We start from the raw sequence: 26,301 nt of genomic DNA on the forward strand, positions 1-26,301 counted from the left end.
AGCAGAGGAGCCTGTGGGATCCAGACAGCACACCTGCGGTGAGCCAGTGATGGTTTGTGTCCAGCATGTCCCCTCACTGAACAGGGACGCTTGGCATGCTCTTTTGAAGAAATATTTATTTGAAAGACCTGATATTTCGCCAGGTTGTATACTCGCCAAGCAGCCAAAGGAGATGCTGCAGCCTGAAGCCTCATTGCATTTTTGCAGCTTGTGCTCAGAGTGCACAATATTTTCATTGTATCAGTGATTAATTTAGGAAACTTGAGGCAAGACAAACATCTCCATGGCATGTGCAAATGCGTTTCTCTCCAGGATTTAAGAAGTAGTGCTTGTGAAGCTTTCCTAGATAGGACCCTATCGTAGAGATACCAGCTTTTTTCCTGCTATGTAGAGCTTCTTGTTTTTCCTTTTTGCTCATTGTTCCTCCATCTCATTTTAAAGATTAACAATAAAAAATGTTGAAAATAAGGCAATGAGAAAATGCACTATTTCCTCCTATGTTAAAAATCTTCAATTTTTTCAATCTCCATCTCCTGCCCTGGCATCTGAAGTTTGCATCAAGATCTTCAGACTTGCCAGGTGGGAGATGGCACTTTGATCTAGGATGTGTCCTTTGCCCTTCTTGGAAACATCTGTGCAAGGCAGAAATAAGCCTTTAAGATAACTGGATGTTTTCACACATACTTCGATGTATTTGTACACAAAATGACGGCAGATCCTGATCCTTTATATACTTCTGCCCTTGACTGATGCACATACCTGCCCCAAGGGGCAACTTTCTGAGGGTCCTTGAGACCTTCGTTCATGGTGGTGGCCCCAAATTGCCTGGACATGGCCCCATGCAATGTGGGAACCACCAGCTTGAGCGACTGTGTTTTGTCCCTACAGTTGTGTCTCAGCATGGAGGATGGACACACAATTGGAGAGGGAACTTACGGTCTCAGAAGCGTGGCAATGAGAAATGTCACCACAAGCAAGCCCACTGGTCACCCAAACCTGTTTTGGATGACCTCTCTATCAGCTTCTTTTGCCACAGTGAGATAAAGCAGCTGTGATTGCTGCTGACTTTCACCTAACAAATCTTGTAGTGGCAAGAAATCTAGTATTAAGGGTTCCCTTCCTTCCCCTTTTCTGGCTTTGCATTTTATTACGGAAGCTAGGAGCTGGCATCCTATCAAACACTGCAACCTATCCGGGTAATCAATATCACAGTGCCATCCCAAAACACATCCACACAATAGGCAATTACATTTGTTTTTCCAAGTGATTAAATAGCTGAAGTAATAGTAAAAAGTAAAAGACAGCACCATAGAATCTTAGCAACACCTCATGCAAACTCACCTTGCAGCGCAGCCTCTATGGGTTTCGGTGTTCTGGGTGCTGTGAGGCTTTGGTACGCTCAGTTCTGTCTCTGTACCTGTGGTCGCTCACGTGTCCCAGGGGTTGGAGGAACATCTTCCTGCTTGAAACCTGCTGAAAAGTCCAGCTTGAAAATTATCACTGTTACAGCCCTGTGAGTCAGACTCCATGCAAGATAAGGAGAAACAGATCAATAATTTTTACTGCAAAAGCGGGCAGAGTTTTTCCATGCATTTCAGTTATGAACAGTGCCTGTCTCTTCAACACAACCTTTTTAGGATTGCACAGACCACCTCTGGTGCACCAGGAACTTGGGAACAGGCCTGTTCCCTCCTCTTTGCTTTATCACAGCCTGATCATCCTGCAGGATCCTGCTGCGAGCCCCAGTCCTTGTGAAAGATTGGTCCCAATTGTTTATGGTCTTCACTGGATGAGCTCAAATATAGGGACGTGCTCTGCTAAGGCCTGCTTTATCCAAAGAGCTGTGTCTGTTCTTCTCAAACATGGTGGGAGCCATCACATCCCTGAGACAGCAGCCCCTTGCCCTTGCTTGCAGAGGGGTTAAAGACCATACAACCAATTTGGGGAATTTAAAGATGGGACCACATAACTTTTTCATCCCACTAAGCACCCAAACATCGAAGAAGACACAGTCTTCCTCTTTTATCCCTATTTCTATCATACTCCTAATCCAAAGGGTTAATATCTCAGTGAGCAACCTGAGTCATGGCTTCAAGGTCCCCTCCAGTATCTTGCTCAGTCTCAGCAGATTTCAGGCTTGCTGGTGGGGAGAAGTAAGGTTTCTTGATACGTTATCTCCTTGCTGTGATACCAATGGAACACGTTGGCCCTGCTGTTGGTGGAAAACAGCCTGCCAGGCAGGATGCTATGGGAGCAGGCAGGGCAATGGCAGAACACAAACTCTTTCCAAAGGTGATGTATTGGCTATTCATTGTTAGTTTTCAAGAGTTGGGGTAGTGATGGCTTGCCCTGTTGGTCTGATAGAACCATAGAATGGCTTGGGTTGGAAGGGACCTTAAAGCCCATCCAGTGACAACCCCATGTGGTGGGCATCCTCACTGGATGAGGCTGCCCAGGGCCCCATCCAGCCTGGCCTTGAGCACCTCCAGGGATGGAGAAACCACAGCTTCTCTGGGCAGCCTGTGCCAGAGACTTCCAGCTCTTCTCTTACGAATTCATAGGAGGCCACGATCTTCTTCATGAACCACCTGAACCTGAATCCTTCCTTCCCCATCTTCCAGTGTTGCCACTCAGGAAAGGTGATGGAGGAGACACAAGGGAAGGTACCCGTGGGACACCAAGGACTTCCATCTGTCCTTGCTTTCTAGATGCTCTTCCCACAGGGAATGCAAATTTGAGCAGACGACAAAAGAGACTACATAAACAGAGTGCTTATTTGTCTGTTTTTCCCATTTGCTTTCCTTTTCTCTCAATTCTCATTTTGACTCATTGGCATGTGGTAGACATTCATCCAAACCCCTGAGACTCCTCACAACAACTGATTTTGGTAACCCATAGGTGCGCAGTATCTGAGGCCAGCCAGGATGCCATTTGTCCCCACCAAGAATTTACCACATCATTTCCAAGCCAAACAGGCAGAAAATGCTCCCTTTTTAAAAAAAAATCAAGTTAAAAATCTCTGCGAGGTAATGTTGCAAGTGCTGGGTAGAGGAAAGAAACCCCTAAGGGATATCTGATTTTCTGCTCAACGTCATGGTCAGGACAGCAACCCGGCCGCCTTGTTTTTGCACAGGCAGCTGACCTTTGGCTGAGAGACTCAGCACCAACGGTCCAGAGCCAAAAGGCATGCTCATTTGCATTGCAATTAAAACCTCAGTTTGTACGGAAAGTTCTGGCCTCACAGTTGGGGTGAAAATCTGCTGATTTTCTCTTGCAAAACACTGCTGGCTGGTGTCCCTCTGTCCTGCTGGATGAGGTTTGGGGCTTTGAGCATCTTCAAAAGGCTGTCCTGGAGCTTGCCCTAATTTTGCTGCCTTTCTGTTGGTTAAATTCATCAAAAGGAGCCCAGAAGAGGCTGACTCACTGGAACTGCATGCTCATGGCAGGGGACAGGACAGACCTGCTGCACAATTCTGTGAATTTCTGTTTGCCTCTGCAGGGACTGTCAGAAGGGTGGATGGGGAATTAATAGATTGACATTTCCTTTCCCCCAAAAAACGCACGGCTTTTCTTCCTTAGGCTGGAACACGTTGTGCCACTCTGAAACCTGGCTGGATTTCTGTAGATGCTGAAACCAGCAGCATCAACACCACATTATTTGAGGGTTGGGGAAGCCACAGCAGGTACCCCAAAACAGTGACACACTACAGACCTTGGCATTCAGAGAATGGAAACTTCCATTCAAGCCTGTTTGTTAAAGCACAGCTGATGCCTACAGCAGGGGCCTGAAACAAGGATCTGCTCTCAATAGGGGTTTGCAGTTTGTCCAGACCCAAGATGTTCACCAAAGCCTGGGATCCCAGCTGCAAGGAGGGAAAGCAGTTCTGAAGCCTTTTGCATAATGCTGGTTGTTTAATACAGAATGTCCAAAGTCCCTTTTATATGGATCCTGATGGCAGGAGATAAGGTTTCTGCACAGAGCTATCAGCAAAACCTTTCAGGGCTCTGGCAGGGACAGGCAGGGTGACTCAGGCAGCACCACGCAGATCTCCCCTCCTGATTTCCCAGCCAAAGCCCCCAGACAGCAGCAGGTAACTCCATCAGGTGAAGGGCTGGGCTTTGGGGGAAACCATGGAAATGGTGATTTCTAGAATCAGATGCCATCTCAGTGACTGCCTCTGAGCTCCTTCTCATTCCGTTTTCCTTGAAGTCTATAAAATAGTAAGTGGGAACAAGCAGGGGCTCAACCACCTCAACTGCATGGGCAGGCGAACAGATCTGTCTGTGCCCAGATTTGCAGCCCTCACTGCTGGACCCACATGCAAGAAGCTGAGATAAGCCAAAATTAACCAACTGTTGCTCAGATGATTTGCTAGCGTGTCTTTCCTCTGGGGAAAAAGATGGGCAATGGTGGTAACGCACACAAAGCTTTGAAACAGCACCTGGAGGGTCCACAGAAGTAACCCAGAGCATCACAAAGAGCTGCAAGGGGGCTCCCCTTGGGCTCTGGAATTGCATTGCAATGTTTGGGGACACAGATGCACCCCTGCAGCTGCAGGAGGACCAGTAGGAGTCGGGAGAAGCGGAGGCTGGGACCCTCAGGGCAGCCAGCAGTGCTTTCTGTGCTTAGGAGACATCAGAAGAAACGATGCAGCAGCTAATTTAGGCTTCAGCCCATGCTCTCCTGGATGAAGTGCATTGCCCCAAGCTGATCCCCTTCCCCTGGAGGCCTTCATCAGCTTGGTGTCTGGTCATGTTTGGAAGCCAAAGAGCTACAGTACAAGACCAGGAAACTCTTCTTGGGAATCTCTTCTTGCAAGAGTCCATTTTCAGCAATGTGTGTTCCTGCTGGGTTACAGACATGTGGGAACACCAGGAGCCACCATGCAAAGGCTTCACCACCTCTGTGCTCTTTGCAGACTATCAAAAAGCAAAGCTTCTGTTGCCCTTGCTTGGCTTGTGCTCAAGAACCTCCCCTCCCTGTACTTTAAGAGTCCTGAAACCTTCCCGACCTGAAAGGGCTGAAAACAAAGCCAAGGTGGGTCACAGCAACATGGGGACTCATCCAAGTCCGCTCCCAGGGAAAGACCTCAGCTTCTTCTCCAGGACACCAACAACGGCAGGATCCTTCTCAATTCAGAGCCCTCTTTTTTTTCCAACTTGTACTTCTGGAGATGTCTCCTCCAAATTCCGGTCTGCATTGGACGTTATGGTTTACCCCTTGTATGGGAACTGCTGAGTCATGGCCTGAACCACTGATTGAGCACCTGGAGGAAAGACCCAGTCAGCCCTGGGAGCACAGGTGAAGGCAATTCACCTGTGCAACCAGAAGGGGTGGAGCCTGGCTCCACCCCTCTTAGGCCTCATTTAAGGGCTGACTGCCCCTGAGGAAGGATCTCTNGCCTGGCTCCACCCCTCTTAGGCCTCATTTAAGGGCTGACTGCCCCTGAGGAAGGATCTCTGCCTGGAGATCCTTCCTTGGTGGGAGCCTTTTCCTGCGAGCCCCAAATCTTCCGATCCGGGTGAGCGCTGTATTTTCCTTCCACCTTTTGTAACGCTGTTTCCATTGCGTTAGTCCTGCTTATCGCTACACCCCTCCATACACAAAACAAACAGTTGCACTTTAAAACTTTGCTTTCCATTATTTTTAGTGCCCTTACAGACACCCATCAGGAAGCAACAGCAGAAGAAGTGGGTACACATACCATACCCAAGCACCCCAGGGGAAATGCAGAACTCAAGCAACGTGGCATCGCTCGGCTCGACATCCCTGCCGGCCCTGTTACTTCTCCAGACAGCACAGCATGCTTTACCAAAGCACAGCTCTGCTGTGAACAAACAAAATGAAACCATGTTCAGCAAGATCCATGCAGTAAGTCAGACACTACAATGCAGAATTCAGCAGATTCCATTTAATGTCATGTGCATATATCCATACATTACTTATGTCAATGGTTTTGATGTGCGTGATGCCAGGTCTTGAAAAATCTACTTATTCATTTACATCTGGGAGTGTGACTTCTCTCAAGCAATCGCCTTGGGATGGCTTTGCTGTTTTAAAATCAGCTTTCAACAGCATACTCGCAAAGACAATTACTGTGAACTCAAGGCAAAGCATACAGAGCTAATCTCTAAAACTTGCAGATGGCTCTGCAAATGCTTCTTGCATTTGCAGGGCTTTTGCCAAGAAACATGAAGTAGGAAGAAATCCTCTCCATTCTAGGAAGAGCAGCTAAGAAAGGGGTTCGTCTAGCTCAGCATCCCAGGCAACAGCGAGGCAAAGCAGCAGAAGTAACACAGGAATGATTCTTCAAGGTTGAGAAAGAGGGCAGAGAAGTAAAGATAAGACACCACCACCACCACCAAAAACTCTAAAACTACAACAGAAGAAACAAAAAAATGATACTGTCACCATGAAGTACTCACAGCAATGGGACATTTTTGGCAGTCTACGCGAGGAGACTGAGAGCTCCTGGGGCTGCCAGGGCTGCCTGCCCTGCCACGCACTCTGGCTTAGCACTTTTGGGGTAGATTTTTCAAGCCCTGGGGATGGTTCCAAGGAGGGCTTCTCAGATCCACTCCCAGCTCCCAAATGGTCAGAATGTATTGCATAGCATTTATTTCAGATAAGGCACTGATTTGCCAAAGGTGAACAGCAATTCAACAGCAATGCAGTTTCCATACAATCCAAATTTGATGGCCTACAGTGCAATTACATGTAAAGTCAAAGGCAAGGTTGGGAAGATTAAACCCGGCTTAAAATTTAAGATTAATATTAAAAAGATAAAGGAAACTACATTTTTCAAAAGCCTTTTTATTTTCCTTCACCGTTGTTGTTTTACAATACAAATATCACCTTGTGAATACACAAAAACCCTACAGAAGATAACTCTGCTTCACGTAAAATACAGAATGTATATATATATATTTATATTTTTTTTTCTCTTCTTCATTCTTAAAAAAACTATTTTGTTCTGCACATTGGCAAGTTTAGAATAGAATACTTCCCCAAACATACAGTATGTATGGTAGGAGTGAAACTTATAGTTACATGCAGTTTCTGCACAAATATTTTAAAGAAATAGATTATCTTTGTTGTTTTTCCAACAACAGCTCAATATGGGATGGAGAAACCATTCGTAGTTCACTCAGTGATCACTTGTAAAATTCTTAACAGGAATTCATGGCTGTTTTCTCATTAAAATACAGCTACCAAGTAGACAATAAAGTGATTTCTTTTAGTACGATCTGCTCACAATGTGTGAACAAGATCTGACCCTTCTTATTTGGTTTGTCCCTACCCATGGCAATTTCAACATTATAAGCAAATTTCCAGTTTAATTTAGCTATAAATGCAAAAATTAGTAATTATACAGTATATATAATTCTGCTTTCATGGAATACTTTATTTTAAATAAAAACATTTAAGACTGCCTACTGACCATACAATCAAGACAAGAAAGGCACTAGAAACATAGACAAATCTCTCTCTCCCAAGAAGCATTTTCTTTAAATTTTAACTCTATTCTCTGACATGTAAAAATCTTTTTAAATTTAATTTTCATACACATTTTGAAAAATAAAGTTAGGAAATACTTAGAAAATCACTTTACAACCCTTTTTTTTTTTTTTTCACTTTTTGACACAGTCACTGCAGATTCTACAAAATCAAGATTACCAAGCCTTCCTGTGTCTATCACCTTGTTTGTATCGCGGTGCAACAGGTAGAAAGATTTCTCGATTTTACCCAAGGCAGGTATTCAGAAACCTTCACATAGTCATTAGCTAGAAAATGGCTTACAGCCCAATCTTTGGGGCAAGAGATATGAAAAGTATGTTTTCCCAAGAAAATAATATGCATTATTCCCAGACGTGACTGGAAAGACCAGAACTTATGATATAAAAGCTTTCATTTATGCTGTCGCATCATATACAAAGGAACATGGTGATGGGCAATGTAAATCCCAAATCTATTAACAAGAAATGTATAACAGTACGTGATAAGTTAAATTTTCTTTATTGTTGTCCAACGCAGATCCTTTGGAGAGAAAAAAAAGATCACAGTGCTTACCAGGTAACTGAAAAGGTTAAGTCAAGGGAACTGTTAAAAGAAAGCGTTAGGGAGGGGTTGGGGTTTTTTGTTGTTGGATTTTTTTTTATGGCATCTTCTTGCATGGAGTTCTTAGCACTTGGGACAGGCCCTTTCCCCCATTCCTCTGTCCGCCGACACGCTGTTATGTGTCATTTACCAGCCGGCTGTATTTCACCTGCCTTCCCCGGTGCAGCACCAGCCAGGGGAAAGGCCAGTGATAGGAGCGAGGTACAATTCCTTGGACATTCTTTTCAAAGTACTGGAAAGGCTTGTACCACCAGACCCTTGCAAGGAGGTTGGTTTGGGAAGCTTCTTTTAGCACCTGCAGAAAGATAATCAGAAAAAAGAATTACAAGAGAGTACATTGCCTGCATGACTTCACCGTTTGTTGATTGCTACCCTATATCAGTGGTGGTTTTTGCTTACAGCTGTTTCCAAAAACATCCTGGCATCTTGAGATAACTTGCTGAACAAATCTATATGGACAAAGATCACAAGGAGCCAAGCTGCTCTGCCACAGCCTCCCTGCACACAGGACCTGCTGTGACACTCGCCATCATTTCCAAGCCCTGGGTTGCTCAACAACAGCCCTATGGGCAAAAACTGAATGTCAAAAAAGGTCAAGCTCATCTCTACACAGGGAATGAAAAAATCACCCCCAAAGTGAGGCTGTTTTCAAAACTACCTTTGAAACTCTCTGTAGCTCCAGAATCATTTTTGAGTTCAGCTGTGTGCATGCCCCAGCCCATCTGGAGGAGGCCAAAAACCCTGCCCTGGCCTTTTTGTGCTCTCACACCGCAGCCACCCACCCTTTTTACTCCTCTTGGCTATGAGCAAGCCACAGCTGAAATAAGTGGGCAGGTGCTAAGGGAGTCATGCAAGCACCTTGCTGCATGTTCACTGTCCCAGAGCAGGAAAGCCAGGCATCAGCCCACTGGGAAGTGCAAGCACAGCGCCTGCACACCAAGCTTTCTTTCTATGCCATAAATTCATATGTAAAAAATCCACTTTCTGGGAGAAGCCTTTTAAGGTCAGAAATAAGCCATGGCACACAGAGCAGCACCAGGGACAGACAATAGGACACGAACACATGCTCAGGAAAAGATCCAGCAATAAGCATTTCCCAACATCTTAGCAGATGAGGGAACAGTGCTGAGCCATCTCCTCTGAGTCACAGCACACTGCAAAACACATGCATGTCCATACAGTAAGGCAAAGAGCTCTTCTGAAGCATGTTCTCAACAGAACTCAAAGCTTCAGTAGCTTCCCAGCTGGAAACATGGCCACTCAGCACTGTCATTTTGATAGACTTTGGGAAATTTGAGGCATGGAAGTCAATCTAGAGCTATGTGACAACAGGAAGTTCAGGCACAGACTGTTGTCAAACACAGTGGCTCCCTAATGGAATGAACACGAAACTGCGTTATTTGCAATCAGGCATTTGGAAGCAGAAATGTGCAAGAAGGTTGGGGGTGCCGCTTCAAGTAGCACAAAAAAAATAGGAACATACGACACAGTAGCTAGACAGACCTTGGTATGAACTGAAAATGAGCACCACTGTAGTATTAACCAATTTCCTACTATCACACTGGGTCTTTGTCAAACACAATTAACTGGAATTGAATGCAACAGATAAGTAAAATACCTTCCACGTGTTGCACAGAAAATATCTGGACACTGATTAGTTGTTACAGGCCTAAGAGAAGTCTAGGACAACTGCTCTTAACTCACTGTGTGCAAAAAGCATTACTTCTATACGGTATGTTAGAGCACAACAAAAACTGCCAGTTGGCCCAAATTCAGAGAGATTTCAAAACCTGAGGTTACACAGCCTACATCAAGCCTTCAAGTATTTTCTGGGGTTGAGACGCAAGATGAAACCAAACAACAACACCTCTTCACTCCTGTAAGCTTGGCATGAAAGGGAAGAGCAAGATGCTCCACAGGGCTGGGCTCCTGAAGAAAGGCTAAGGGCAATGTGTGGATATTCACCCTCTGCCACAATATAGCAAGCAGAGTTATAAGGATCCAAAGACTGGGAGAAACTCACTTGCTGGTTGGCCATTGTGTGATACCACCAGAAAAGTCTTGTAGTGATGTAGTAAGCCACCACCACATCCACAGTGTAGTGGTCATGAGCAAGGAGGATGCAGAACATCCCAACCATGCTGAGTGTCCAGCAAAGCCAGTGATACCACCAGAGTCGCCGTGGGGAATCTGCAAAGAAGCACAAGCAGGCTGTTAGGGAGCGTCCAGAGGTGGGCCACCAAAATGATCCAAGGGATGAAACACCTCTCCTACGAGGACAGGCTGAGAGAGCTGGGGCTGTTCAGTCTGGATGAGAAGGCTCAGGGGAGACCTCAGAGTGGCTTGTCTGTATCTAAAGGGGGGCTGTAAGAAAGAAGGGGATGGACTCTTAAGCAGGGTCTGCACATTAGGACAAGGAGAAATGGTTTCAAACTAACAGAGGGGACATTTAGATTGGATATAAGGAAGAAATTTTTTACAGTAAGGGTGCTCAGGCACTGGCACAGGCTGCCTGGAGAGGCGGTGGCTGCTCCGTCCCTGGGGACATGAAGAGTCAGGCTGAATGTGATCTGAGCACCTGATGGAGCTGTAGGTGTCTCTGTTCACTGCAGGGGGATTGAACTAAATGACCTTTAAGGGTTCCTTCCAACTCTAATGATTCTATGATTTCAAAACGTAGTATTATCAGCACTCAGGACTATTGTTGTAATTAGAAGAGGATGCAGACTGCAAACCTGGGTGGCTAGAAGAGTTAAGACTAAAAGCAGGAATGCTGAGATGACAAAAGCATCACCATTCTTTCAGGGTGCAGCTTTAATTGTACTTAGAGGGAATTAGACACTTGAAAAATAGAAAGGTTATGAAATCTCTGAGAAACCAGCTAGATACATAAAGATCTAACATATCCTGGCCTGTAATTGTTCTGTGCTTCAATATTAATTCTAGATAGCTGACAATCCATTCCTCTTGTTTTTCATAAAAGGCAAAATAAGCGACCCTGGCATCCACCTCTCTAGACAAGGAGATGCAGTTAAAATACCATACATGGGGCATGGTTCAATGAAGGTATGAACTATAGTCTAGACAAAACATTGGAAATAAAATATATGCTTCAGACATGCACATGGGAAGGCGTTTTGTCTCCAAAGTTTTCTTTTTCAGTAAAATCTATGTCCTCGAAGTTGTATTATTTTTACTTAATGGGAAAGGGTGCACTTTAATTGTATTTATCAATCAGCACATCAATAATTCTTTGATAAGCAGGAAATTTATACAACAGGAGATTCCTGATGAACAGTAACAGACTTACACTCTTTGATAAATAAGTACGTAAGAGTTAATATGACAGTGTGACCACTGTACAGATAGTCGCCGCACATGTTGTGGGATCCTGTGATGGACAATCCTCCGCCAGCAATCAGTTTCATTATCCTTCGCAGGTGAGATTCCCAGTCTCCAAAAAGCTGGTAGAAGAGCAAACCACAAATGAATCATATCAGTGCTAACCCTTCCAAATCTAAAGCATGCCATTAGTGAGCAACTTTGTCTATCACTTATTCTCTCTTTTTGCCTTGATATATAAGGATTTATTCAGTAAATCCTATAACCTTTCCCAAAAGCTAGCAATATGTTTCTAGATGAAACAAGACTGGAAATGAGACACAAGTTTATTTCTTTACTGATCCTTTGTGTGCATTATCCCAAGTCTTCATGCGAGCACAGGCTGCACGCCCCTGCATCCATCTGTTATTTGAAGTATTCTCAAGACAGGGAATCAAGAAAATTATAACAATTTCCCTACAAATACAATATCCCAAAGGATTACTTTTTTTCTCCTGCACTCACAAAACACACAGAAAGATAAAAGGCAGTATTATTTATCCGTATAGATATTCATGAATGTACGTACACACGCAAAAAAACCCTATACTTTGTCACATCTGGTTGCAATGAGAAACGTGGCATCTTTTCAGTGTAATACCAAATCAAAGAATGGTCCAAGAAGTGTTAAACTCCTGTCAGTGGCCACACTCAGAGTAACATGCTTAGGGTAAAACAGGTAGGTGAGCAGAAACTGCTGCTATTTATAAATACTTATTGCTGCTACCATGTAAAGACATGATCTTTCTCTGAGGCCTTGCTGGCAGCATTGTCAATGTTTGAGGCTGTGCAGGAAAATATTGTTGTGGGAATCTTCAAGACCACATAAGGGGTTCAGATTTTTCATTCCTTTTATAAGCCTCACATGTACAGTGAGGAGCAGAATAATGACTACTGAAAAACCTGTGAATTCTGTAATACAGTTGTCATGGTTTTATGATTTTCGGTTATTGGTACTCCACATCATAACATCATGTAGTGAATGTACCTGGTTCTCAGAAGAGAAGGACTACTACAGTCCCCACGGTACTTTGCTCCTCTGTTACCATTTTCCAGCCGGAGGGAAAAGATAAAAGCTCGCAGTATAAAAACTTGGAGATCACAACACCTCGTCCCTTTTCCGCCCATCTCTCGTCTTGGCAGCACCTCGCTCTCCAGCCGTCTTATCGTCAGTAGTAGAGTAAGGCCTACCTTGATTTTGGGACATTCTCTCTCTCTGTATTGGATTTATCAGCTTAAATTGTAATTATATTGTATTATAGTGTGTTGTTTTGCATTCCGATATCTTATTTAGTAAATTAGTTTGTTTCTCCTCAGATTGTTGCCGCTGTTCTTTGCTCTCAGGGCCATCTCCCTGCCCTTTTCCCCTTTCCCCTTTTCCCGGGACATGGGCCCGTGGGTCCCCCATCCCCTTTGTCACGGAATCAGGCCTAACGCCCGTAAACCGTTGACAACAGTCTCAAAAAATCCAGCTTCACAACAAGAAAAGGAGATAAAAATATTTCCAGCTATAGTTAGAAATTTCTCATATTCTCTAAACATCTGTTTCCCCTTCTGTTCAAGAGGCAACACACTTTAAATAAATCAAGCTTAATTTAATTCATCTTGTTCATAGCAAAGCAGGCCCTGCAGATGATAATCCAACTGAAAATGAGATGAACTGCCCAAACTGTACATCCAAGCTGCCTAACGACAGATTTAACACACATTTTGAGTATCTCACTACAAATGCTAGAGCACGCCCCTACCCCACCTTGAAAAATTTTAAAATAATTTCTTTCAACTTCACATCAGAAAATAAATATAAATTGTGTTTGTCACAGCACGATACCAAAGCTCTGCATGGGCTCCAGTTCCCAACATCCGCACTAGCAATAGGGATGGTCCTCCACACCCGAGGGATCTGCTCTGCATGACCTCCAACTCATACTGTTGGTTCAGAAGGCATTCCTGAAAAACTTCCATTTCCCTTGGGAAAACCAAAGTGAATCAAGTCCTTTTCTTGAATTTGCTGCCCAACAAGTGGCTGGCACTGTCCCCAGACCTTGCATTTGCTGCTCGCAGCTCCAACACAAATCCAGCCATTAAAGAAATCCTCAAAGATAACATGGGGAAAGCACAACCAGGAGGTACTGAGCACCTCCAGAACCCAGTGGGACACAGGAACTATTTGAGTTTGGAGGAGGCCAAATGGGTCAGCACACTCAATTACACGCCTCCTGGATCCGTACCTCATTTTACTAAGTTTTACAATCCATTTATTTAGTCCGAAGGGAACACAGAATGCCCTTGGCCAACACAGGCATCTCGTTCCTTTGCTTTAAACTTCGTTCTTGCTTTAACAAGTAGAAATTGTACTTTTTGGACAGATCTACACAGAGTCTTTGTAGCAATTAAATATTTCCTGCCAGCAATTCCTTATAAAACATTAAAATACTCCCAAAGCCCGCCCTGTGATTGTTCAGAGTAAGGTAATGAGATGATATTTTTTCTCACCAGGGTATTTAAAGCTTTCAGGAAAGTTCAGCTAATCTTTTAAGCAGGGCAATAGAAGGATACAATGTAGGCTTGTCTTTACTTGAGTAATGAGCCCTACTTGCCCATGCTGTAAATTTCTGGAGATGACAGATTTACTCAGGTTGGCCCATAAATATCCATGTGTTTTTTTTATTTCATAATGGCTCACTGATCAAATACAGTGTTGACTCTCTACCCTCTACTTCTCTTTACCAAAGACTGAGGTCCCTCAAGAAGCCACATGTGGCTTGGCAAAGCACTGTGCTGCCAAAGGAATGATAAAGCACGTTTACTGGCTTTACCTCCCCAAGGAACCCAAGCGTTTTGGCTCTGTTTGCACCATGGGTTTGTATGTCTCAGCAAACCTCATAAAAACAGTGATAGCACGTGCCTCAAGTTGAATCACAGGTTCCATTTATGGTTTTACTGCCTGTCATCTACCTCATGGCTGTGCACACAACCCTGTTGAACTGTGCATGCTGTAGACACTTCACAGAAATTACGTTTCTGTCCTTTCTCCTACTTAAGTTATAGCACAAATAGCAGAGGCAAAGAGATGAACACCCAGGAGAAAGATCATGTGTATGTAACACAGGAAGCCTGTTTCCTATGCTTATGTGAGAGAGACGGACTGAATACCTACACTTCAGTAACTTGGTTTCACCAGGGCTTTTGTAAGTCCTTTTTTTTTCTTGGCACAATAAACAAGAGTCAGTTCAGGGAGGGTCAAGGCCTTGCACTAACACAATTGCAATATATCCAGAGACTAATAGTAGCAAAGAGTTTCATGTGAAACTGACTTTAAAAAGTCTCTTTGGGTCATTTTCAACTATAAATCATAAATGGATTTAACAACAGGTTGCAACCCTGAACTACTTCAGTGAAGGAGGAAAAATGCTGAACATACGAATCAGTTTCAACTGCTACAGAAACTATGTAGATGTGCAGAAGGAAGCTGTCATCCCACCCCCACCCTCCCAGCTCCCCCTCATGCCAAACTGTTTTCAAACTAGTAACAATCGCTGAGAAACCATTGCTCACAGTTCTGGCAATAGTGGGACACGGCGAATCATTAAAACACAGAAAGGCATTGAGAAGTTTACCTTTGGAGAACACTTGAAATGCATGCCAGGTACTGGGAGTGTAGTTACATACATTGTAATACACCGATACAGGTATAATGTGCCAACTATACAGAAAAATCTTCTGCTAATTATAGACCTAGGAGAAGAAAAAAAAAGAAGAAAAAAAAGAAAAAGAAGGTTACTCAATGCAAATACAGTAAGCAAAGGTAAACAAAACACACAACCTGGTAACCATGGTCTTCTTGATGCTTTTGAAACTCAGGACTTGTTCATCTACGTCAGCTTCCACCTAGGAATGCTAACTTCCTTTACAAATATTCCCACACTTTACAGGTCAGAAATACACAAATAACTCGACTAACATTACCCGTGAAATTGATTACAGGAAATTTAAGGATTAGAATACAAATGCCTGTGCAGATTTAGTGCTGAAAACATTCCAAGGGATTTCAAGCCCACACCCTTCCATTAGCTTAGAATGGTCACTAATTTTCTATTCAAGGCGAGGGATAAACTTACAATATTTTCATTACAAGATGAAAAGAAGTTAATTTCTGCTGACACACACCTCTTAGTAATTACAAATGAATGCTGTAGAAGAAATAGCTTGTATGACCCAAATGAATGAAAACATTTATTTCTCGAGCAGCATTAAGAGAGAAAGCAGCTCACATCAGCGATAAAACATCCAAAATACCAATTGAGAGCTGCATCAGCTGCAGAATGGGGTGTTTTCATAGGAGGGCACAGTCCAGGCAAGCAGTCATAGCTGCAACATGATTCATTCACTGAGATCTGCCAGTAAATTGCTCAACTTTGGGGTAACGTAGGGAAGTTCTGTAAAACCAGTGAGAGCAGGGTGCAGAGAGCTGTAAGTTTGACTCAGAAGCAACAGCCAGCCCCCAAACCAGGCCTTCTGAGTTTTACTGCTACGTATAGGACAACACCACCACAAGGAAAAAGCTTCCAGCATATCCATCAGGACGGAAGCAAACTATATACAAGCTTGCACAGCGTTTTGTGAAAAAAATCACCAACAGCTTTACAAAACAGAGGGTAGACCCAGCTACAGAAGCTCAAGACATTAACTTAACCACTTCTGTATCCTCCTGGATACAGACCCATTGGGTTTTGGTTGATTCTAAACCACTGTTGTCTACAGTTAGGGTAATCTGGGGAATACAAAGGTTGCAATACAAGGTGCAAGTCCTCACATTCATTTGTTGCTATTCTGAAGCTTTCACTTTGAAAGATGTAATAATTTTTCTACCAAGCTGAGCTCTTTCATAGCTCAACACTGGTCAACTTTTCCTTTTTAATAGCTTTTGGCAGAGTTATTACACTGAAGTGCTCCGCTCTCAGAGGAGTACAACTTTGCAGTGCCAGATCAATAAGAATTAGTGTCTTAATTTATCAGAAAAGCTTCAAATAATCCAGTGCAAGTGCATTTTGCACTTGAGTGCTCACTGAATGCTCACAGCTATTGAAACAAGGTATTTGGGGACTTTTCCCCCCCCGCCAGTGCAAACAAGGACACAGCTGGGAGTTAAGAAGTGTACTGTCTTAACGTAGCTGCATAGACTGAATCACAGAAACAGATTCATCAAGGTGGACAAAGTCCTTGCACTGAAGGCACCACACCACTGGGGCAGCAGTTTTCCTCTGTGGTTCCAATGAGGAAATTCTCTCTTGAAAAGGTGATCCATTATAGATCTCACGTGCGCCTATAATCATACTCAAGCTTGCTTTTCTTTATACCCTTGTATAAAGACAAAGAGTAGGGTTGGGGATTTAAAACAGCAGCAAATTTGAAAGACCAAAGAAGTGGCAGTATTTTACTGAGCAATGAATGTTTTTGTTAACGTTACCCATGAATCTACTTAGTTTAAACTGGATTTAGTGTGCTTTAGCTTAAGAAAGTCTGCGTCAAAGTTCTCTGCACTGTAGTATTAAAGAAAAAAATCCAAAAGGCCTCATATTTTCCCCTTTCAACAAGGTTTGGCCTATGTGTGTGTGTGAGCCAGCTAACAAGTACACTGTAAGTTTATTACTGGCAAAGATTATAACAACTATCCAGACCTTACCTAACACGGGTAGCAAGTACACTGCTTTTTCAATCCTGTGAGCACATAGGCTGAATAAGAAGTCAAGCATGGACAAAAACTATTGCTGTGCTTCTTCTGAAGCATCTGGGAATGCTTTCCACAGAAAGTAATCATGTATGGGCAGCCCGCCTGGGCTCCTCAGACTCTACAGAAAAAGGCTCAGGTCGCCAGGGTAACCAGCCAAGTCCCATGCATCCTCCCCTCCCCTACTCTCTACCAACCAAATCCCCTCACCAAAAATACCAGGGGCAGGATTCTGTGAGGATATGCAAAGAAAGAAGGCACTTATCTCCCTGTATCACACCTAGTGCATGGCACCAAAGCCCTCACTGCTGAGCAAGCCCACTGAGCAGGCAGGAAAATGCCAGCTGGAAATTCCAGTATCTACCAGATTTTAAAATTATTTCTCAGATAAGAAAGGACTAGCAGGAGCCAATGGGAAGTCTGCACCATGGTTAGCTGGATGGATACAATCAGCATCCTCTTCTACTTCAGGTCTGGTTTTGGTTTTGTAGCACTACAAAAGACACATAGGTCCCATTCACCTTCATCATGCAATGTCTGGACAAAATGAGGAAGAGATCAGTATCATGAATGACACATCTCTATCAGCCTTCATCGCTTGGGAGAAAAACACGGGATGAAATCAGGCTATTGGTAAATAACAGATATGGTGTGAGAAGCAATAAGAGTTTCACTGCTTGACAATGACAACCTCAGGGGTAACCGTGCTTCTGGCTCATCAGTGATCCTGAACTTGCCATCAGAGACATCCACGAGTGGCAGCTCTGTCAACCAAGTAGGAGAGCAAATGGGTCTCCTGCCCAGCAATCACCGGGCTTCACAGTTCACCTTCACATCAGCAACAATGGCTATCCCTGACACCACCAATGCTCAAGGAAGTGAGAAACATCCATCTGGCTTCATTTCTTCCATTCATTTTCGAATTAAGTTTCAAAGAGAGGTGATAATCCTCTCCACAAAGTGATTCAGTTCTTTAATAGCACCTGGTGGTTCACCAACCAAAGCCAAGAGAATGAGGACCTCTAGACAAAGCTGTGTCACCAGACCCTGCTGCCTTTCTGCTGCTTACTGACATCCCAGGCCTCTCAGACCTTGACAGCTCTGCTCCTATACACACAAGAATAATGGTCTCTAACGTGTTACTCGACAAGTACTCATACTGACTGGCACAGAATAGCTGTTCCAGGACTGATACTGAAAATGGAAAGCCCTGTGACTCTACAACATCGTCCCCTTACAGCCAAAGCAGAACAAACACATCAAGCAAATGGAAGGAAAACTCTCCACATCTATCAAGGATGCCAAAATACTTTGCTATCACTTCAACCCATCTCTCACTGCTTTGAAATCTCCAAGTACCTCACGGACTGTGCCGTTCTTAATCCTTCTCTGGGTGCTTCTCTTGGTTTTGAACAACATTTCTGCTCTGGGACACTAAGTTTATGGTTCCCCTTTTAATTGTAGGACCACACCAGCAAGGAGAGCTCAGTATTGCAGCTACCACCATGGAAGCCTGATACGGAAGCTCATAAAGCAAGAGGCCATGCCAGGATAGGTTCTTCCTCCTATACATACATGAACACACACAAAAAAGCAATTTCACAGTTTCTAAGCATCCTACAATACTACAGTAAAAATGGACTAAATTAACCACTCTAGAAACTTTCCTTTAAGGAACTCCGTGGAAGTGCACAATGGTCTTAAAATATCAGCAGAGAAAACCCAATAATTAGTATAAAGCAATAGTTAAGATGAATAAACAGCAGTCTCAAAACTGATTTATTTTTCCAGTACTCATTAATGACCTTTGTATTTCATAAAATAAGGTGTGGGTTTTTTTGATAGGAGGTGCTCATCCACAGTTCATTAATGAAAAGACACACAGCAAAAGCTGTGTCTCTGAAATGTCTGGCATAGCTCCCCAGGATAGGAAATTCATAGCATCTTGTGGATTGCTTGAACATTTGTCAGATAGCTGTGGAAACCTACAGCTCTGTTACATAAAGGTATCCTGCCCCAGCACAGCAGTTCTCTCAAGCTGCCTGTACCTTAGCAAGCTGGTCAACAACCTGAATACATTTAAGTTTTGATAATTTTCTCCATTAAAAGGGTGAGTGCCCTTTTAAAACCTGCTGCCCTCAGGTTTTACTTTTTTTGAAAAGGGGAAACTGAAAACTCTAAGGGCATTACAAACTACTGTGAACTAAAAGATCCTGTATTTAACATGGTGGTGCACAGATTACATGCCTTCCAGCTGTCGTTTTTTTGTTTTGTTTTGTTTTAATATAGGAACCACATAAAAAAAAAACCAAAAAAAAAAACAGGTGAAGAAAGAGACCTTGTGTTAGCAGAGAAGCAAACCCCTTTGGGTGAGGCAGCTGTGGGGCACCCTTCTGCCTGGTTTTAGAAAGGAATGGTGACATGCCACTTCATATTGCTTAGATCCACTTGACTTTGAACGCTCCACAGGCAAGGCAGCACAAGGATTTATATCAGACCACTCATGCTAAGGCAGTCCAAGGTATGGATTTATGGCATTTTAAAGAAACCAAATTAAGCATCCACTTGTGAAGTCACTCTGTAGAGGGTAAGAGGCAGGTGACTTGCACTGACAAGCAAATTCATTGTTGCAATTCTGAACAAGTATGAGCAAGTACCCAGATAACCTTGTAAATTCATTGTGTATCTGCACTTCTGCACATTTTATGATAAGCTTTCAACATACTCCGCTCTTGATATTACCTGTCCTACCTAATGTCAAGCAGAAAATGTACTTAAAAAGCTTTAATGCAGCATTGCTTTGGTACACAGCACTGCCTGCTGTTTTGTTTTTAGAAGGCCTGTGGATGAGGCCTTCTAGCTCCAGCTACAGGAGGCATCACGATCACAAGCGCTCGTCCTGGGGGACTTCAACCACCAGGACATCTGCTGGAAAAGTAGCATGGTGAGCTGCAGGCAATCCAGGAGACTCCTGCAATGCACTGAGGATAACTTCCTGAGTCAAGTAATAGATGGCCCCACCAGTGGGGGATAAAATACTGGACCTGTTGCTCACCAGTGCAAATAACCTGATAGGTGACATCAGGATTGGAGGCTGCCTGGGCTGTAGTGATTGTGCTATGGTGGAGTTCACGGTCTGGATGGATATGAGACAGGTAAAGAGTAAAATCAGAACGCTAAATTTTATGAAAGCTAATTTGCAGCTCTTCAGGGAGTTAGTCAACAAAACACCCTGGGAAACTGTCCCATGGGCAAGGACGTGAAGCAGAGTTGGCAGATCTTTAAGGAAGCTTTCCTCAGTGCGTAAGAGATCTCCACCCCCAGGTGTAGCAAGTCAGGAAAGGAAGGCAAGGAACCTGCTGGTTGGACTGAAGAGCAAGAAGAAAATGCACAGGCAGTGGAAGCAGGGACAGGTACCATGGGAAGAGTATAAGGAAGCTGCTGGGCCATGTAGGGATGGGGTCAGGAAAGCCAAGGCCCAGTTTGAATTGAATTTGGCAAGGGATGCCAAGAAGAACAAGAAAAGCTTCTGCAGGTACATCAACCAGAAAAGGAAAGTCCAGGATGGTGCACTCCCTCTAGTGAGTGACTCAGGCAAGCTGGTAACAACAGACAAGGAGAAGGGTGAGGTACTTAACAACTTCTTTGCCTCAGTCTTCCCTGACAACTGCTCGCCACACAGCCTTCATATGTTTGGTTTGGTAGAAGGGGATTGGGGAAGCAACATCCCTTCCACTGTAAGCAAAAATCAGGTTCGTGACCACCTGAGGAACACGAACACCCACAAGTCTATGGGTCCCGATGAGACACATCCCAGAGTCCTAAGGGAACTGGCTGATGTAGTCACCAAGCCACTCTCTATTATATTTGAGAAGTCGTCGCAATCAGGTAAAGTCCCTGGTGACTGGAAAAAAGGCAACATCACACCCATTTTTAAGAAGGGTAAAAAGGATGGCCCTGGGAACTACTGTCCTATCAGTCTCACCTCTGTGCTGGGAAAGATCATGGAGCAGATCCTCCTGGAAGCTACACTAAGGCACACAGAACGCAGAGAGCTGATACAGGAGAATCAGCACGGCTTCACCAAGGGCAAATCCTGTCTGACCAACCTAGTGGCTTTTTATGACAGTGTCACTGCATCAACGGACAAGGGAAGAGCCACTGATGTCGTCTATCTGGACTTCCATGAAGCCTTTGACACGGTACCCCATAACATCCCTCTTTCCAAATCAGAGAGATACGGATTTGATGGGTGGACTGTTCAATGGATGAAGAGTTGGCAGCAGAGAGTGGTGGTCAATGGCTCAAGGTCTGGATGGAGACTGGTGATGTGTGGTGTCCCACAGGGGTCAGTGCCAAGGCAAATACCCTTTAATATCTTCATCAATGACATCAACAGTGGGGTTGAGTGCACCCTCAGTAAGTTTGCTGATGACACTATGCTGTGGGGTGTGGTTGACACACCAGAGGGACAGGATACCATCCAGAGGGACCTAGACAAGCTGAGCAGTGGGCCCAGCAGAACCTCAGAAGGTTCAACAAATCCAAATGCAAGATCTTGCACCTGGGTTAAGGCAATCCTCATTACTAAAGCAAGCCAGGGGATGAAAGGATTCAGTGTAGCCCTGCCAAAAAAGACCCGAGGGTATTGGTGGATTGGTACTGGACATGAGCCAGCACCGTGCCCTCACAGCCCAGAAAGCCAACCATATTCCTGGGCTGCATCAAAAACAGTATGGCCAGCAGGTCAAGGGAGGTCCTGACCCTCTACTCTGCACTGGTGAGACCTCACCTGGTGTACTGTGTACAGATGTGGAGTCCTCAGTACAGGAGAGACATAGACTTGTTGGAGCACATTCAGAGGAGAGCCACAAAAATAATTCAAGGGATGGAACATCTCCCCTAGGAAGATAGGATGAGAGAGCTCGGGCTGTTCAGCCTGGAGAAGAGAAGACTCCAAGGTGACCTGATAATGGCCTTTCAATGTCTAAAGGGGATCTACAGCAAAGAAGGGACGGACTCTTTAGCAGGGTCTGTGGTGACAGAACAGGGGGAAATGGCTTCAAGCTTAAAGAGGGTAGATTTAGGTTGGATATAAGGAAAAAGTATTTTGCAGTGAGGGTGGTGAGGCACTGGAACAGGTTACCTAGTGCTCCTAGTGCTGTGGTTGATGCCTTATCCCTGGAGACTTCCAAGGCCAGGCTGGATCAGGCCCTGGGCAACCTGATCTAGCTGTGCATGTTCCCGTTCACTGCAGGGGAGCTGGACTAGATGACCTTTAAAGGTCCCTTCCAACTCTCTGGATTCTATGATTCTATTAAAAATACTCTGATCTTAGGGTAGGATCTTTACATCACGTAAACTACAGTGAGAATAAACCCCTCCAAAATCAGTTCACAGATGATGACTTATGTGTTCACTCTTATACAGACAGGACAGTCAAATGAGTTAAGAACACAGTTGTACTTAACTCAAGGCTTTTTGCATGTTAACAGGGCTCACGTTAACTCTGCAGGCAAGACCGTAGTTTCTTAGGTAGCAGTTGGACTGAACTCCCTGCTTTTGCACAAGCAGCCCACACAAACTGCAGAGTCCATGGTGTGGCATCTATTTCAGTTTGGGATACCAAAACCAGAAAGACTACAAGAAACTTCATTTTACTTGGACGAAAATGAGTATCTGACCTCCAAATCCATCAGAGGTATGCCCTAGCACTCAGTTTTCAAAAGGTTTTACTTACTTGTATTTTAACAGCAGCCACTGAACAAACCACAGTCCTACAAGGATCATGCCGTTAATTTCACAAATAGAAAAGGCCCATTGCACCCGATCAAAACGATCAAAAAATGCATCTGGTAGGGGAGGCTGCACCTCCTTGGGAGGCACCCGTTCGTGAACGACTGAGATAGTCACTGTGGTAAAGATGAAACAAAAAAGTGCATAAATAAAAGCCAGGAAAGTCTTCCCCCATTCCATGGGATACTGCAAGCGCTCTGGCTCTGGCATGGGGATCTTTATCATCTCCTTCTTATAACCATTTGGCACACCGTTCAGCTTTGTTTTACTGCTAAAGCCATTTTCTTGTGTGGTATTTTTCATGCTGACACGGATGTGCCCATTGACGTGCCCATTTTTGTGAGCCTCTATGTGATGAGCCATTTTTAAAGTCTCGATCATGTGCAATAGCTGCTGGCCACTGTCGGACGACACTCGGGAGAGAGGTGTCTTCTTGAAATCCTCCTCCGTCAGGTTGATCAAATCCTGCCCGGTGAAGCTTTTCAATGGCTCACAGTACTCCGGCACAGCATTTTCCATTAGCCAATTCGTCACCTCCTCAGGTGACCACAACACCACTTCTTTCATCCTGCCAGGCAGCTGGGGCACAGTTTTACATCAATTTTAAAGTGGGCTGCAGTCACTGCGGCTCCAGCGCATCAGAAAGCTCCTCCTTGGCTTCATCTTCTCTGAGGAAGCAGTTTGGCAAGAGGCAAGTCCCTGTCTCTAACCATTTGATGTGAGCACCAAGGTGCTGTGACAAGTGTAGCAAATGGTTCACTTCATATTCATGTTGGCATTCTTCTTCCTGGGGAGGGAAAAAAAAAGTCACTCAGACAGCATTTACTAAAAGTTTGCAATTCATGTTCAAAGACAAAACTACCACCAAAGAATAGCCAGACTCTGGCTTGGAAAAGAGAGACTGATTTGAGTGCCAGCCTTGCATGCACAAGCCCTGTCTTCTCTGAGCTTGCTGCCAATTATTCCAGAGCCTTAACAATTTTTATTAAAAACACTGCTTCATAGCTGAGTTGAGGACTTCTTTTGCTCTGTACTTGTGAAATTTTCTATTATCATTCAGTTCCAGCCTGTAAGCACTACCCAAACCCCTCTTAAATCATAGCACTAAGGGATTTAAGGACTTACAGAGCAAACTGCCATGCCACAAATCTTCCCCTCCCACAGACTGCTATCTTGATTATAGGCGTTGCACCTAGTTGTTCTGCAAGGCAGAAAAATCACCCAGCACAACACTCCAATGGCTCTTCCACAGGCCAGCAACAAAAACTGTGTGAATAAGTGAAGTCACACGTTCTCCACAAAGTATCAGCAAGAAAATCGGTGCCCAAACAGGCTAGGCTGAAAATAAACGGAACCGTTTAGGCTTGCACGGCAGATGTTCAGCAGCTCTTCAAGGTAGATTTTACAGTTTCCATGGTACACTGCTAGAATTCAAATATCTGCAGTAAGCTACAATTGAAGTATTACAAAAATGAAAGCAAAAATAAAAAAAGGAACAAGGTAACAAATTTCTGCATCTGGTTAATTACAAATGCAGCAAGTTTGGAAAAGCTGTCCACTTTAATGACGAAATTTACAGAAAAACAGCTGTTACTTGCCAGGACCTCCTAGGACCTGCAGCATCAGCACCTAGTGACCCAAGGGAAGGAATGGCACAGGGAAAAACTCCTTCGTGTTTTTGCAAGTCACTTCATGCTTTTAACAGCTTGAGGAGTATTTGAAGCTTCTTACAAAGTATACCAGAGTATGTAAAAATGTTTGTGGTTCATTGTGTGGAGCACTTTCCACTCAGGAAATACAAAATAATCCATACTGCTGGCAAGATTTCAATAGAAGACAAACTAACCAGATAAAGACCGATGCTCATATACAAAATGTGACTATGCATCATATAAACATATTTATTGACGCTCTACCTCTGAACTGAACAAGACATGTGAGATACAGCTTTTAATCTCTTTCTCTGTGGAATCACCTAAGTCTGATGCTCAATAAAAGACAAAGCTTCGGATGAAGAGCTTACAGCACTCCAGGTACACCACCTCTAACTTGGTGTGCATGCCAAGCACATGAACGCACTTAAATACACGAAGCTAACAGGGATGAAGATAAATACTCTCCCTTGCAACTACCTTCACTATTTCAATATGCAGGAAGAAAGGATACACCTCTATTTTCTTTCTTCCTTTTTGCAATGGGATCACATGTACTGAGAAAAACTTTTAGACACAGATAGCTTCATTATTCAAGTGGCGTTTAGCAAATCGGTGTTTAGTTACAGAGCTCCGAACATGGAGAAACAGGATTGATTGAATTATGCATGTTAACCCACACTACACACCTTGAGCAGACCCTCACCGGAGGACATCTCGGCTCAATACTACACCGTGCTGTGCTGTACTCACTGTGCTACATTACCACAGGGCACCTGAGCTCCTGGGTCTGGTCGTGGTTGTAGCACGAAACTTGGCCATGAACCCACACCCTCACGTCATGCCATGCCACCATCCCATTTTGATGCCCACGACATTCCCATCTCATGTGATGTGCCACCAAACAGTTCCATCAGTTGCCTCTGCAAGCTGTGCTTTACGAATTCAACATGGATTTGGGGCTGTCTGAGCACTCGGCAAACACCATGAGGTGGGGTAGTATTAAGGCTTTTCACTTTTATAAGCTGGAGAGCAAATGCCAGTTACCCAAATGCTCAGAAAGTTGGAAAGGAGGAGATAACATCTTTAACCATTATCTTCCTATCCAATCCAGCCCCTGACAACATACTGCAGCCTCCTGCTTGCCTAAGGAGTCAGGATCCCCAAGACACTGAATACAATGCAAAGAACTGCATTTATCACTGTGCAAGAAACCACAGCCAATCCTGACATTACATCTCATTGCTTACTACATGTACACCTTCTCTTGCCTCAGCTAAGCTAGTAAATTTTAAGATGAATTCTACGTGCAGTGTGAAAGAACAAAAAACTGTTGCCAACTGCAAATGCTATTTTCATACTGGCACAAAAGTCATAATATGATCCTGTAACCCTGCAAGACCTGGCCTGGCAGCTCTATGAAAAGTAGCAAATATGTGCTTCTGGCAGCAAAACTGTGGAAGCCTGCAACATTTCTTAAAGAAAATACAGTCAATTCAGAAACCTGCATGTGCTTCATTCTTTAAACTCACTATCAATAATGCCTTTAAGAGATACCCTGTAGAAAATGAGATGGCTCGAGTCCTGCGTCTTTCTAGAGTATAAAAGCATTTCTTCCAAGA

General features: G+C 44.0%; 1 protein-coding gene across 12 annotated transcripts in view; it reads right to left on the reverse strand.

Moving 5' to 3' along the window:
• Window positions 1-6,794: 6,794 nt before the first annotated feature.
• SGMS1 (sphingomyelin synthase 1) overlaps window positions 6,795-26,301 on the reverse strand; it is an 80,190-nt gene continuing 60,683 nt past the window's right edge. For all 12 annotated transcript variants that reach the window (XM_021381815.1, XM_021381808.1, XM_021381811.1 and 9 more), the window contains 5 exons: window positions 22,972-23,814; window positions 15,121-15,238; window positions 11,430-11,583; window positions 10,143-10,309; window positions 6,795-8,414 (listed from right to left, as the gene is read on the reverse strand). In XM_021381815.1, the coding sequence (XP_021237490.1) occupies window positions 8,235-8,414; window positions 10,143-10,309; window positions 11,430-11,583; window positions 15,121-15,238; window positions 22,972-23,594 (1,242 nt within the window). In that variant the 5' untranslated portion in view covers window positions 23,595-23,814 and the 3' untranslated portion in view covers window positions 6,795-8,234. The remainder of the gene's footprint in view (window positions 8,415-10,142; window positions 10,310-11,429; window positions 11,584-15,120; window positions 15,239-22,971; window positions 23,815-26,301) is intronic.

Source organism: Numida meleagris, unplaced genomic scaffold (assembly GCF_002078875.1).
Source record: "Numida meleagris isolate 19003 breed g44 Domestic line unplaced genomic scaffold, NumMel1.0 unplaced_Scaffold119, whole genome shotgun sequence".
NCBI lineage: Eukaryota > Metazoa > Chordata > Aves > Galliformes > Numididae > Numida > Numida meleagris.